The following is a 15,452-nucleotide window of genomic DNA, read 5'->3' on the forward strand; positions in this document are numbered from 1 at the left end:
GCAAAGGAAGTACGTTAAATCTGTATTGCTGGTGTGTTTAGTAAGCAAACATTACCATTTTACATCGCAGTATATGCTCCAGAAAGAATCCTGCTCTCCATATAAAACAGTGACTGGAGTTTTATCTTAGAAAAATAACTTGAAAGTTTGTAGTGTCAGATAAATGCTCTCCCAAACTCCTATGAAGCAATCCCTTTCCTGTGGCAGTGCCCTCAAATTATGTCTGTTTAATATTTCCTTTCTTTCTTTTACAAGTGAAATGGAACAAATAAGCATGATTTCTTTTTCCCTTGTCAAGCTAGTGATTAAGTTTAATCATGTTATGCAAATCCTCTTTAAAAGTACTGAATCTATTTTGGGTCTTATAATGTGTAATGTTGCTCAAATTAAAAAAAAAAAATCAATTTATTTGTAGAGCAAAGCCGTTCTATATGAATCCTGACAAAAATTAACAATGCCATTTGTTTTTAATACCATTCTCACACACATCTTCCTCTCTTCCCCAGGACCGTCATGAGTTCCCACTCCTTCAGCTCAGGGAAGTTTCTTGAGCCACAGGTTGAATTCCCCAGTCCTCCTCCTGGTAGAGCTAGACAAAACTTTGCAGACATTATAAGGCTAGTGTCCATCACACATTTAAGTTGGGTTTCAAAAAATGTTCTTAGTGTTGAAAAAGAATTCCAAATTCAAGCACTGCAAATGTAACGTGCAGTAATGCCAAAGTCAAGGCTTACAGTTGTTGTCAGCTGTGTTGGGCTGATATAGCTGTAGCTTTGCTTTCATTGGCTTTGCTCAACATTTGCACCACTCTAAACTAGCATAGGATTTCTTTTATAGGTAATGCTAAAAAACTTGAGTTTGCTACAAGCCTCTTTTAAAGCAGCAGGAACATAACTGAAATAAGAAAAGGTAACTGATAAATGGAGAAAAAAAAATATGTGAATGTTGCACAGTAATTTTTTAATTAACTAGTTCTATAGTTTTAGAAAACACACTTGAAATGCAACAAGTTACTGTGGAATATTTTCTACAGTGTTAAGTCCTTAACTTTCACTTTACACGATGTAACTGTATTAGAGCAAAGGTGCTGCTTTTTCAATATAAGTTCAGAGCCTTTGAATTAAATTTAATTAATTACATGTTTTGTATGGCTAAGGCTTTTTTTTTTGTCCCACGTATTTTCAAACAGTTAACAGTTACACTTGTTAATAGATTTTAAGACCATGTGAATAGTGCCTTTATAGATCGACCTTAAAACACAGCCACTTCCCTGACCTTCTATCTGTTTTGCCACCATTTTCTGGTGAGTGTATGGAAGGACAGTTTGAGCAGTGATTTCTGTTCTTGAAGTCAGTTGCTTTACCTGGACATGCGAGCAGCTCTGTTGGAGATGGAAACACTAGAGCTGCTCAGAATAAGGGACGCTGTACTGTCCCACTGTCACACATTAACTACAGAAAGCCTGGTCTGCTGGTTTGATGTAGCTAATACTGATTTGGTCTTCTCAGGGCAAAGTTAATTGTGTGCATGGCAGAAATATTAGAGCTGTTGAGCAGTAACACGTCCAGAATGCTTATACCATGTTTGATTGTTTATTTTAGATTTCCTACTGATTTTTTTCCTGACAGCTTCAAAGCCTTAATTTATTGTAAGGAGAAACTTGTGTGTCTAGGCATGTGTACCAGTTTGAATGTTGCTGTCTGGGATACAAGGCCAGTTCCAGGGAGAAATCTTGCGGCTACCATCCAGCTTTTCTTATACCCAGTGCTAAGGGACACAGTTGTTGGCTGCTAATGGGATTACCGTGCAGTTCTGCCAGGGGACTCAGGCTGCAATACTCCTGCACTTTACAGGAGAAAGGAAGATGGGTCTCTTCTGGGAAGGTATAACTGTGTAAAGCAGGGAGTCTCACTGATGTACTGGCCGGGGGTAGACTCTGCATTTAAAAGAGTAACAGCTACAATAAATCATAGTTTTGGTTTGTTGTGGGGTTTTTGAATGTTTATTTGGTTTTGTTTGTTTATTTTTATATGCAAGCTTGATTTAATATATGTTGCAGACTGAAGTAATCACCAAGAGCAATAAACAACTATTAATGTATTCATGCTACATACAACAAACAGATGCAGATGTAAATAGCATTACAGGCTGTTCTTGAACGGTATTTCTTATATTTGTAGGGCAAAAAAAGAATTGCAGTTTGCTCAAACAAACTATTCCTGAAAGAGAAATTGGTGTTAACACCTGTACTGCATCTGATACTAACATAGTATTCCTGAAAAGCTAATAGTGCAAACGACTGATTAAGTACTAAATGCAAAGAAATAAAAATATCTGAGAACAAGATTTGTATCTGAATTGCAGCACACTCACTGGTAAGATTCAAATCCCACTGCACACATTTTGTCGGTGATGTTATGATTTTATAATGCTTTTGCATGATATAAAGTGAGTAGTTTCTAAGATCTCACATTACCACAGAAATCAACTTGATAGCCTCTAAGTTTAACATTACAGTACAAGGATTTTGGTTTTCATCTCTACTATGAATATCGTTTGAAATGACTAGCTATATTTCTTCTACAGCAGGCAAAATTGTGAGAAAATAAAAATATTATAGTATTTGACAGGTAAAAGATGTGATTTACCTCTTACCTCTGTTTTCAAATATGGACACACAATGGAATTCATGACTTCAGAATTAAGATTTTTAATAAGTACTCATATATACTAATTTATCAGAACTTTTAAAAGTTATCCAAAAAATCTGATTAAATTATCATATTATATACAATAATCATACCTGATTATGTCGTTCATAAAACATGATGTAGATTAGATTACTAATTACATTTATTTTTCCCAATTTTCCTGTCTTTTCCATCCTGAATGATGTACTCTTATGATGATTGCTATATGCAAATTCCTAGCACAGCTGCACTGAAGGTGACTCAGAGTTGTTTCACTGACCTCAGCTGCAACTTCATCAGGCTCTCACCCTCTCTGTTCTTGTCTTCAACACGATGAAAGACTGAGCTGCCATTTTCCCACAACAGTAACATCCTAGCAGTGCATGAGGCACTTCATAAAGCTGTGCTGGAGCGTTCTGCTGCCAGTGTCAACCCTGCCCTACCTTCATACATCCATATAAATAAATCCTCAGAAGCTTCTCATCTGTCATTTTCACAAGCACTATATGACTTTCAGGTGCAATTTTAAGAAAATAATCTGTGTTCATTTAAACATGAAGAAGTTGGAGTAATCAGCAGTATTTCTTTTCTGTGTCTTCAGTTTAGCATGACCATCTTAAAAATGCATTGCTCCTTTCATTTTGGAAGATTTTAAGTTCTGGAAGCTAGTGTCACATAAAATAGCTACTTACTAAATATCAGACAGGAATATGTGTCAGGAAGGCACCCTTTGTGATCAGTACCATGCATGCAATTAAGGACGTGTGGAAAACCAGTGTCATCTCTGCACTGTGGTTGGTGCAGTGTGGCATTGTATAACTGGTAAAGTCATAGGAACACCAATAAACATAGTTAAATTGCTGCACATAGTATAGAATTGACCTTGTACAGTGAAACTGGCCCTTCAGAGAAGGCTTCTTCTCAAACAACAATTTCATTGGCTTTGCATTCACTGTAGCATTTTTAAGAACTGATGCACATTTTATTTATAATTAGTTGTGTGATGAGTGCTGTGGTGGGAGATGAGGACTTGACAAGCTCTGTAAGTTACGGTGTTCAGGTTGTCTTTATACATATACTTAGTCTTTATTATCGTTGTTTCATTCTCATAAGGACATGATGTAGCCCATATCTGAAGTCTCCAACTCATGCAATATGGAAATATTAACAGAGGCCCTAAGGTGTGAAATGCTTGAACATGCAATTGTAAAAATGTGGCTTGCTCCAAAACAGTATCAGTAGCCAATTAGATTACATGCAATGATGAAAATGGTGCTAATACAGTCTTGCATGTTTTCCCTGTACCGTCACCCTTTTTTACTGTATCTACTGAATTCTCCCTTCGTTTTCTTTCAACAAAGGCAAGTATGCCATGAGGGATCTGGTCCACCGACTGCCAGGCGCTAACAACAGCAACAGCTCAGCAAGCAAGGCCATGTCTGATGACACCGTTACTGCCATTTGCTGCACTCTGCATGAAGTCATCACTAAAAACATGGAGAATGCCAAGGCCTTACGAGACGCAGGCGGCATTGAGAAACTGGTTGGCATATCTAAGAGTAAAGGAGACAAGTATGTTTTGCAAATCATCTTGCACCTTTTCTAACATCTCCAGTAGTTCTAACTAGTCCTTAATGTGTTTGCCTCCTCTGTGCAATCGTGAGTTGAATACTTTAGTTTCATCAAAAATCATGTACCCAGTGTGAAGGGTGACAAGAAACAATGACAACAGCAAAAGTCTCTGCTGTGGTTTATTTTTGATGTACCATCAGCAGGTATGTGCAGTGTAAGGAGGACTAATTATCTCCAGTAACTGCTACCTCAAAGCACTTCCAGAAGATCCTGCTAAATATTAGGGACCAGAGCTGTCAGACTGTGCTCTGCAGAAGGGGTGACATGCAGGTAGAGGGATCCTGTGAAAGGAAGGGACATCACCATAGTTCTCTTACTGCTCCTCTTGCTCTGAGCCTGAAGACTGTATAGTCACTGTCCCTCTTCACAGCATCCTTTTCCCAGCCACCACCAGCTTGCTGGTCAGGTGGGCTGTAGTAGAAAAATAGATCCATGGATTTTGTCAACACCTTGCTTCTGAGAGAGCATTAGGATAACTAACTGCAGGCTACTTGGCGAGGCACCAAAACATGCAAAGTCTTACACGACTGTGACATTGTCAGAGCAGCTATGGTTTCATCTTGTCTGTTTTCCTATGTACGCACTCTTCATGAAGATTTCACTCTTTATCCTTCTTTTGCCTAAAACAGATAGCCTGGTTCTCATATTTGTCAACCCGCAGAAGTATAGTGCAATGGGACTATGGCAGTTTGAAAACAAAAAGCCTTCACTGTAGTGTACAAAACCTCCCATCAGTCCAGTCCACCTGCTCGAAGCTGTCATCACACAGCCTACTGCAGCATCAGAGCTCTAAAAGAGCCCCACAAAGCCAGGCCACAACCTGAAGGAAAGATTTATGCACCCTACATTTGGTATGAGAACTTATGCTCGCCTATGTGATCAGAGCATTGCCAATATAATCACATTTCTTTTCCTCTATTGTCACTCTTTCTTTTCATACCAAATTCATTACTGAAACATTCTCACATGCTAATTGTAAAAGGTAAAAAGCAGTAGCGTAACAAAGTATTTGATTCAAGTTGTGGGAGCTCCCCATGCTCTGCTAATCTATTTACATTTGCATTATTTATTATTACTATATCTATTTAGATTTTTGATTTATTTTTGACAGATCAAGTGTATAGATTGCAAGCAGGTTCATATCCATTTCTCTTAAGTTGAATGTGTCTCTCCTCAAAATAATACATTTGTCTACCTGTTCATTATCTGGTATAGATTATTAATACCTGTTAAGTCTGGGATTTTTGAAGTATCATGGGCAGTTTTAGGAGGATCTAATGGTATAGTTCTCTGTTAAGTATCACTCATACCTTTGAAAGACATGTCTATGTTGACTGAAAGCCCAGGTAGTTTTGAATAATTCTAAAATGCCCTCCAAAATTGTGATATTTATCCCTCATTTAAAGTACTTTGAGTTGCATTATTACTGTTACATGTTACACAGTTACAGAACAAGAAAGCCTGTCAACTCACAGCTATAATCATGCTCATCTTAAGTGAAAGTTTCATTTTTTCAGCTTTCAGAAATGTTTGGTATTTTGCACCATTGCTTTAGTTTGCTTTCTTACAGGTAACTCATTGTTTAAAAAACAGAATTGCTAGTTGTTGGACTGGTAGCAAATTCTGGTATCCTCAGTTTAATACAGTAAAACACTTCAGCATGGATTTTTCTTGTCTAGGATGAAGAACCTGTACCTGCAAGTGCAGGATACTGGTCTGGCCATGCATCCTGGTGGCATTGTAGGACACAAATGTACAAGTGCCAGAAGTGCTGGACTGGCCCCATTAGCCTTTGGAATACACCCAGGGCTTTAGTATGCTCCCAGCATGAGACAGCATGAGCAGACCGGTGTTCATAAGGTCATATTGGCCAAACTCAGGTTTTCACCTAGCTCCTGTTTCTCCTCAGTACTTGCAGTATGGTTGGCACATTTATTTTCCTGGCTACTCCATGCTACCAGCACCCCACTAGCCAGTACAGCTGGGAGTATAATAAAAACAATTATGCTTGAAAGTGTTTATCAAATTGCTATTTATTCACCAATTACCCATCTATTGCTGTACTCTGGGTGGGAAATGGGGCGGGGGGGAAATCCACCAAATAAGCATTGTGTTACCAGCTTTACTGTCAGCCTCCCATTGTCCCATCTCAAGGGTCACAGTGCACCAGAGCCTCACCCTTAAGAAGGCTTGCTGCCCAAACCAGTAACAAATGCTGCACGTTTTCAGGTTTTCTCTTTGGTTTTGCAGTCCTTTTACCTTTTCTGAGGAAAATATGAATCTCCTCAACGTCAGCCCCAAACCCCATCAATCTTCACTTCAGAATTTGGCCTTTGCAAGGTTTTCTAGCTGCCTTATATGTACTAGTGGTACAGCAAGAGAGCTTAAGTACACGGTGTATGCTCCCTGCATGGGCTGTATTATCCTCCTGGTCCCCTTCTTTGCAACCCTTCTTCACTGAGCTGAGTACACTCAAATGTTGCTGTTGTTTCCTTTTTTTTTTTTTTTTTTTTTCAAATTACACATCCCAAGAGGAGTATATGACTCTAATGACTAACTGATTCAAACAGTAGCTTAGAGCCTCTTTTAAAACCTTTTCGAAGAGGAAGTTCGCATGAAGTTATGCATGGTTTTTAACATGACATACATTAGATTTCCCTCATGAATCGCATAGTGTGTGCAAGATACAAATCCTAACTGGGAATCCTGATGAAATTTGCCATAACTTTTTATAAACAGTTGCATTTCTGCATCTTGACTGCTCTGCAGCTTCAAACGCGGTGCTCATCACCCATCGAGTGTTTTTTCTGGCCGCTGCTGAGAGATGCTTAATGCTTTGGGCACGCTGTCATGACTTAAGTTTGGCCATTTATAGAAGAAAAAACTCTGGCTCTAAATTCTTCTCCTCTGTACCAAAATTGTAACCAGGACATCTTAGATGTACATAATGCCAGTTGGTTCCTCAACAGTTTTCATGTTGCTACCTCTCCCATTCCTCTAATTATGCTCTCAGCATGAATCCTTGTTCTCAGTGTGCTGATCAACACACATTTTCCTCCTCACTGAATAATTAGTACTGTAGAAATAATGTGTATTGCCCTTGCTTAAAAACACATTGCTCTCCAAGATGCCAACATAAGATCTTAGGGTACACTGATAACACAACTTTAATTGTGGGTTTAAATCCATAGCAATGCACTTGAAAATTTGGATAAATGGAGTCTGGCACTTAACAGTCTCTTTCTCACCCTTTTTCTCTCTCTCTCTCTTTCTTTTTAATATATGTATGTAACAGGCATTCGCCAAAAGTGGTGAAAGCAGCATCTCAGGTCCTCAATAGTATGTGGCAGTACAGAGACCTGAGAAGTCTCTACAAGAAGGTAAGGCTTGGGTTTGTGTTTTTTTCCAGACTTGTCATCTTTCACATGGTTACCTGAATCTGGGGGCTGAGAGACTTTAGACCAAAACTTTTATATGAACTGGAAATTCACCTAGAGTTTAAAATTCCAGAGACTTGGAGATGTGTTTTTTTTTCCCCGTTTTTAATTTTAACATAGAAATGCCTTTAAAAAAAAATGTGTGGTGGTGAAAAGAGGCTGAGAATTTGATTTTCAAAGAATTCATGCAGAAAATGCTGGATCCGGCAGCTCTGGAGAGCGAAGTCCTCTGCATGCTGAACAAACCTGTGCAAGCTCTCCTGCTGTATCTTTCCTTGTTACACCTTCCCACAGTGCCCTGAGGAGGTTACCAGATTTACAGCCCTTCGGCTCCCAAATTTCCTCATGAGATTGCCAACAAGAGTATCTGAAGGAGTGGTGCTTAGGTACTTACAGAGCTTGACTGAAACTTGGTGGCTTCATCACTTCCAATCAGCTGGTAGACAGTAGCACCATATACTTAGTTTTCAGACAGCCTGTAGAGAGCACCATATGATTCCCACCAGCCCACTGACCTCTTAAAAATGGATTGCAATGCTGGTGATGATCCTTTGAAACAATTTCTTGTAGCTTTTTTTTTTTTTTTTTAAGTGTCTGCTTAGTAAATGACAAAAGTATGGTTACAGTGTGACTATATTGACAGTGCAACTATCAGCCTGCAGACTTAGTTCTCAAAAGTCTTCTTACTATGTGGATTTTCACGCCTGATCTAACTGATACTTGTAATCTCAGCAAAGAGAGCTAAGGCTTCATCTGGAAGAAAAGTTCAGGTCCTGGTTAAGACTCAGATGTAAGTGAGGGAAGGTTCACGGAGGTGTAGTCCACGCTATGTATGTTTTGCACAAGGAAATCACTTAGCTATGTGAAATTTATGCACCAAATCTCAAACTGGCTGATGCTGATCTTCTGCTTGAAATGCTGTTTGTCTGCATGCCTCATCTCTGACTTGTGTCAGTCTGGGGAGCACGGAAGACACTTACTGAGTCACTCCCACTGTTCACTTCCATTAGTTTCAGTCACCCTTGGTGCCCCAGGGATACCATATGTGATGGCATTTCAAGTAATGACTGGTACTCAGTTGTCCCATTGAGAGGTGGAAGTAAACATGAGCTAAAGTAGGCTTTTCTTGAGGTAAAGCAGTCACACACTTGAGGTGTGCATAGCCTGACTTCTGGGCATGTGGGTGGCTGCATTGTAGAGGATGAACTTTACCACACCATAATCTCTTAGAGGTTTGTATGATGTCTGGCTCATTTTTTGCCTTCTGGCTTTATGCTGTGTATGTAAAAGCAATTTCGGGGGTTGCTCCATGCATGAGGTAATCTATATGCTGTATGGCCTTAGAGTATACTGCTACCTGAAGGACATTCTGTTGGCTGCCGATGCGAATTTGCCAAGTAATGTACTTATATGCCAGGCATGCTTGGGTACTAAATACCTTGCATGCTTAGAAGAACATTTTCTGAGGCCATAAGTATAAACTTGTGGTGTGGAAAATAGGGTAGGCTAGCCATTGAGGTAGGTTACAGGATATTCTTAGCATAAAGTCCAACTGTATATACTTTCAGGAAGTAATTTAAAAATCACTGGATTAGCTAATTTCTGTAGACTTAACAAAATCTTGAAGTTCAGTCTCTGCAATATTCCTATTTGTTAATAAGTCTTTACATATGCTGTCAAGCATTATATAAATAGTTTCTTGTATTCAAAGTGTTCAGATAGTTAATTTAAGATTCTTCTGTGTGTTGAAAGATGTGCTAATCTTTACAAAGTCATAATATTTATTAAATTTGCCTATAGTAGGCCGATTGTTTTGCTGGATGTCTGTGTGTCATGACTGTTGGGAAAATAGTGTTTTTGTAACTGGAAAATTACAAAAGTTTACATTGTACTAGGAATCAGCTAGTTATGCAATATAAGCATAGCTGGTCAATAGAATCTTTATTTTGTCCTACTAAAATACTTACGCTAGTAAAAATGAGTGACCATACAGCTGGCAGCATATGATCAGCACTTTGCCGTATCTTGCAGTTGCACAGCCTTTTTGAAGTGCAGGAAAATCCCAGTGCCTAATCATCAGCAATTTCTTCCTATGTGTTGAAGTATCTATACAATTACTTTCAAAGAATTGGTGGCATGGAGAGGCACAGTTTAGTACTGTGATAGAAGGAAATTACAACTATCACATCGCATGTAAGAAAAAGCAACAGCACTTACCATACTGTTTGAGAAACAGTGTAGCCAAATAGTTTGAATTGTGGTATGTTTTTGAGTTATATGTTTACAGTAGAGTAAATTAGGAGAGGTAGAAAGAATAAGAGCATTATCTTTTGTATTAATGGGGAAAGAAGGTGATGTATGTTTACTGCTAATACAGTAGTAGTTGATAGATTTAGTCCAACTATATGACTGCATCAGTAAAAACATCAAAACACCAAGCCCCACCCCATTGTGGGTAAGCAGCTTCTACCAAGATGACATTGTATGCCTGTATGGTGAAATCTAAATTGAACAGCCTCTAAGGAAGCTGTCAAGTTTGGCTGTTGCATACAAAATAGACAAAATTGACAGATTTCAGGGTGCCAGCTTCAGTTATATTGCTGAAAAGCATACTTGTGTGCACAGATTTTATTGTGCTGCTCGGTGTCTGACCAAATTGCCTGTTTCTCTGGGCAATTCAAAGCCAAAAACTGCAAAACTTGCAGCAACTGCAGTGACTCAATTAACTTTATTGACCAAATCAAACAATATGCCCTGTCTCAAGGTGCTAGTGTATTTGGCTCAGAATACAAAGAATATCTTTAGAGAAGATACTCTAGGTTTTTTACCCTGAAAAATGCAAAACGCTTCCACAAATCAGTGAGACAGAAGGCATAGAATATTAAAACTGGTAAACCAAGTTAAACAAGGGATTTAAGTGTTTCTGGAAAGAGTTTCAGGCTAGTTCCTATGCTGTGTTTGAACAGAAAGGCAAAGCAGGTGGACAGACAAACCCTGCCAGTAACACAACGTCTATCGTCGAGAGCTCAGAGATCTGGCACCCAGGAACTCCTCTGCAGTGGGCTGATCCTGCACTCAATGAAAGCAATGAGAAGCCCCTATTCATTTCCTAGGAAATTTCCTAAGGCCTCAAAAGCAAGATCTGGAACTTTTGCAGCTAACTGAACCTCCCTGGGGCGACAGCTTAACTAGTCTGCAGCACCCATTGTTTTCTGGGCTTCCCAAGATTTTGTAAAACAAGGACTGAAGGTGTGTGGGTTGCTTTTGTTCAGCTGTTTGCCAGATCAGGAACATCGTGTCCATTTATTAATTGCTAATGTAAGAGGAGTTGCACTTCTCTTTAAACTGTTGTCTTCTTTTCTCAAATAGCTCTTTGTTCACTAAAAAGCTTGCTCAGGTGGAAGCTGTAGCTTTTCTGGATCAGGAGAGTGATGGGTAGATTTCCCACAGCTGGAGCTGCGGTCTCAGTTTCTACTAGGAAAGCTCTAAGTCACCATAACTTACGCACCGTGTTTGCAGAGCTGTGTCATGCTGACAGCTTCTATCCAGTGCACTAGGATTTCCAGTTAATACCTATGGATTGGCTTTAATGGGACGCATAGACTTATTAGGCTGGGCTGGCACGGAGAAGATACAAAAGGTAAATAGTCAGCATTCAGATCTGTGAGAGAGGACGCAGTGTTCACCATCCAGCGTTGGCTTGCGCTTTGGGAAAAAAAGAGAGTATCACTCTCTAGTATAGTTAATTTGGCACTAACTTAAGATAGTCCAAAAAGAAAAAGTTGTAAAAAGTGTAAGTGTTTTCAGTCCTGAAAAGACAGAACAAGAGGAAGCAATGAATTCAGTCTTGAAGTGAAGGAGGTGCCAGATGTCTTGCAGGTGCTTCATCATGGTGGAGTTCTCAAGAAATAGTTTAGTTTGCTGAGCAGCAGCTGAAACAGAATTCTGATCTGAAAACTTCCCATGTAGAGGAAAGCATGGTTCAATCCCAAGTAAGCAGTATTTAGATGATTCAGTGTGGTTAATTTCTAAATACCACAAAAGCTTAGCAAGTAACAAAGAAGTGATCATTGCAGTTTTTCATCAGTAGATGAAATATTTTCTTCCAAAGAGTGACTTTAATGTCATGTCATTTTCAAACTTTGTTCTCTACAAGCAAGACTTAACATTTTCCTAATTGATCATTTATTTAATCTGTGTCTGTTTTTAGGGGTCCATCCCTTAACATTTAAAATCTGGTTTTCAAAAGTTCTTAATGGTCACACAGCCCACAGCTAGAGTGGATCAATGGCTCAGCACTTAATGTAAGATGGGTGGGGTAGCTGCCCCTTGGGACACCCCTCTTCTTGAATTATCTGGGTAGCCTGTACAGTCAGTGAGAGAAGTAAGCACAGCTTGGTCTCTTGAGAGAGGTCCTGAACCACTTATGGCTGGGCACCCAAGCAAGGCAAAAGGAGCAACTGTGGTGATTCTTTAAAGGCCCCTATTTCCAAGTGAGGAACACCAGACCTTGCTCCAATCTTTAGTGTGCTTAGCTGGCTGAAGATGTGGGGATGCGCTGGAAAACCCAGATGTGACTATAGAAGAGCAGATTTCTATTAGCTGCGGACGGTAGACTATTTATCTCAATATTCAAGAAAATAACCAACTATTCTTAAACACAGATAGCTTGTTAAATTGCATGAGGAAATTTGAGCAAAAGGGTTGTGCAAAAAGGGAAACTAAATGAGTTTAACATGAAAGAAAATTTATTAGCCTAAAACAAGCTTCAATTAGCATTAAATGTGTGTAATATTAAAAAGCTGAAGGAACTGTCAGGAAGAATATGTTTTCTATTAATTGGTTTGCTTTGCCTAACCACTTAGACTTGAACAAAATATCTGTTTACATTCTTTCATTATATTTACATTTACTCTGTCTTCCAAAATTTAAGCAGAGATCACAAAGACTTTGTAGAAATGATTTTTCTTTTCCATTTATTATCATAGGTTTCTGTTCTGCATGGAATAATAGAAATGCTTGTCCTGTTCAGCTACTATATGAAAAAAATACATCCAATTACTTGAAACTAGGAGGCTGTTAAAGGTGGTTGTCCTTCAGTGTGTACTATGCCATTTACAGCAGGAAGAGTATTGTGATAGGCATTTAATGAAGTCAGAGTAATCACTCTGAAGATGGCCTTGTCTGTCATTGGCTGGAAAAGATATTTAGAATTGCCTGAAGCCTTAAAAGCTGTTAAGCCAGTCCGGATCTAGAAGACACTCTTTTCATGTGACTTTCAGAATAATAAACCGATGACTCTGTGAGAAGGTCCTTTATTGCTAAATGTTCCATGAAAATTGCCAGCAATAAACTTCAAAACTCTAGGCAAGGGGTTTTAAAAACTAAAGTCCTTTATTAAAATACACCTATTCACCCTTTAAAAGTATTAATTGCATTATGCTATCTTGTAGACTTGGAACACTTCATTTAGATTTTCTTCTGGCAAGGTTATCACCAGTCAGACATCCCCACAAAAGATGCTGTCTTTAGGCAAAATTTGTCTGGTGAAAAGGTCTGTGCAGAACTTAAACCCTACATTAAGGTCTAAGTTTCAAATCCAGAACATCAAAGTTCCTCAAAAGAGTGGCTTGACTTGAAGGAACTAACAGTTGGTGTTCTCAAATTGTTCATGTGCATATGTATTTTCCTGTACTGATCTTTCAGTGGGACTTAATGTATTTCTATAAAATCAAGAAGGCCTTTTCCAGATGAGTGTATCACCCTTTTAGGGGAAGGGTGGATTAACTTAAGGTAAATCCCCGCACACACTGTAATATAAAACTGGATTATCTTTACAGAGAAGGCATTGTCTAGAGCCCATTTTTATATTAACTATGAAATGCAAGTACCTGATTAATAAATGATTGACTGATTGATTGATTTATGGCAGTGGGCGGCCCCAAGCTTCACTGTGGCTGAGGACAGAGGATTTTCACCAACCCACCACTCTGGGTCATGGCACGCTCAGCATACTCTCTCCCAGAGCCGAGAAACCAGAATCTATTCCCCAACCCAGGTATTCCGGCTGTCAGCTGACCAGTGTTGAATTGTTATGTTTAATGCATACTGAGATTTGTACCCAAAAGCATTCTACAGACGATGTTTGAATCAAAAGTAGAAAAACCTACTAGAGAATACATTTTTAAATTATACATTTTAATATAATGAACTCTGTAGTTTCTAGACTGAAAACTGCTCACTTCACTGAAGGAGCAATCTGATTCATTTCAGCAGTGTGTCTAAGATAGGCAGAGTTTTGCTTTCAGGACAACATATACCAGAGAGGAACAAGTGGAGTCCATTCAGTTTCGTTTCAGTCATCCAATCATTTATGTAACTAATTTTTTGTCAGAACCTTTCAAACAGAAAGGCAGATATTGATAACCATTGTGTTGCAATAGCAGATTAAATTTATCAAAAACTTTGCTTTCTTTTTTTCTGGCCTGATGGCATCTTTAAGAGAAAAGCAGTAGCTAGGTATTTCAGAAAGAGGATTCTAGGTGAACTAGTATAGCTACTGGGAAATCAGTGTATCCAATAGCCAATGAAATTCTTAAAGTACTAATTTTCAAATTCTCTGTTAATAAAGAAAAAGGAAGAGTTCCTTCAGCCTAAAGTGCAATGAGAATTAGCACAACTGGGCATTTTTAGTAGTGGTATTATTTAAGTTAGATACTAAAATTCCATTTCCTTAATCCAGTATAGCCTTTTCTTTTTCTCCCAATATTTTTTTGCATGAAGTATGATTATGTGGCATTACTTCAAGAACAAAATAGTATCTTATATATATGTGTGACATTTAAGTAAATCTATGTAGAAACCTATGTATATATATGTATATATTACTTCTAATAAAATATTTAGAGAAAATAGGAATTTGCATGTTTTTGCTGGTAACACAGGACACAGTGGTTATGCTGTTTCTTTTGGTTTATTTTTCCTCTACTAAATTTACCTGGAAGAGAGAAGACATCAGAGAAGATCTCGTTGTAATACCTCAGGCATAAATATCTATCAAGGTTAGGGTAAATCCTTTAATCTCTATGTTACAGGAATACGATTTTTTAAAATGCCCAGCATTTCATCATGCTGTGTGACATCCCTTTATTATGTTGATCAGGAATTAAGCAAATTCCTAAATTGATATTAAATAAAGGAAATGTGAAACATTCATATGGAATTAACTTATTCATGCATTTTAAAAGCATCATCTGAGTAATTCTGGGAAATACAGACCCTATAAATAATATAGCAAAAGAAATTATAGTCTTCAAATACATATTTCCTATTTCAGTCTGTCTTACATAAAAAGATGTTACTTTTAAATGAACATTTTAAATGTGGCTTTTTGTCAAATGACAATTCAGTTAAATAATTATGAAATTGTCATTGGTTTGAATACCAGAGAAAAATTGGTATTATTGATTTTTGTGTTTGTGATTTGAATTATTATTAATTCTACATTTCATGCTGTATATTAGCCTCCAGTGTTCATGTAAGGTAGGTTTGCCCTTCCCAACACATGTGCAAATATGAAGTATTTCTTCATTAAAGTGAAGATACATTTCCTATTTCACAGACAATAGCAAGTAGTAGCTGCAGGCCAAAGAATTACCTGTTAATCTTTTCAGTCTTTCTTAGAGACAAAAGA

At 38.2% G+C, this 15,452-nt stretch overlaps 1 protein-coding gene across 1 annotated transcript in view; it reads left to right on the top strand.

The window, feature by feature from the left end:
• CTNND2 (catenin delta 2) overlaps positions 1-15,452 on the top strand; it is a gene marked incomplete at both ends in the record, with an annotated part of 525,744 nt that overhangs the window by 482,469 nt on the left and 27,823 nt on the right. The window contains 2 exons of the mRNA XM_084281644.1: positions 4,052-4,262; positions 7,618-7,702. Of these exons, the coding sequence (XP_084137770.1) occupies positions 4,052-4,262; positions 7,618-7,702 (296 nt within the window). The remainder of the gene's footprint in view (positions 1-4,051; positions 4,263-7,617; positions 7,703-15,452) is intronic.

Source organism: Netta rufina, assembly GCF_964035555.1.
Source record: "Netta rufina genome assembly, chromosome: 2".
In the NCBI taxonomy this organism is placed as follows: domain Eukaryota; kingdom Metazoa; phylum Chordata; class Aves; order Anseriformes; family Anatidae; genus Netta; species Netta rufina.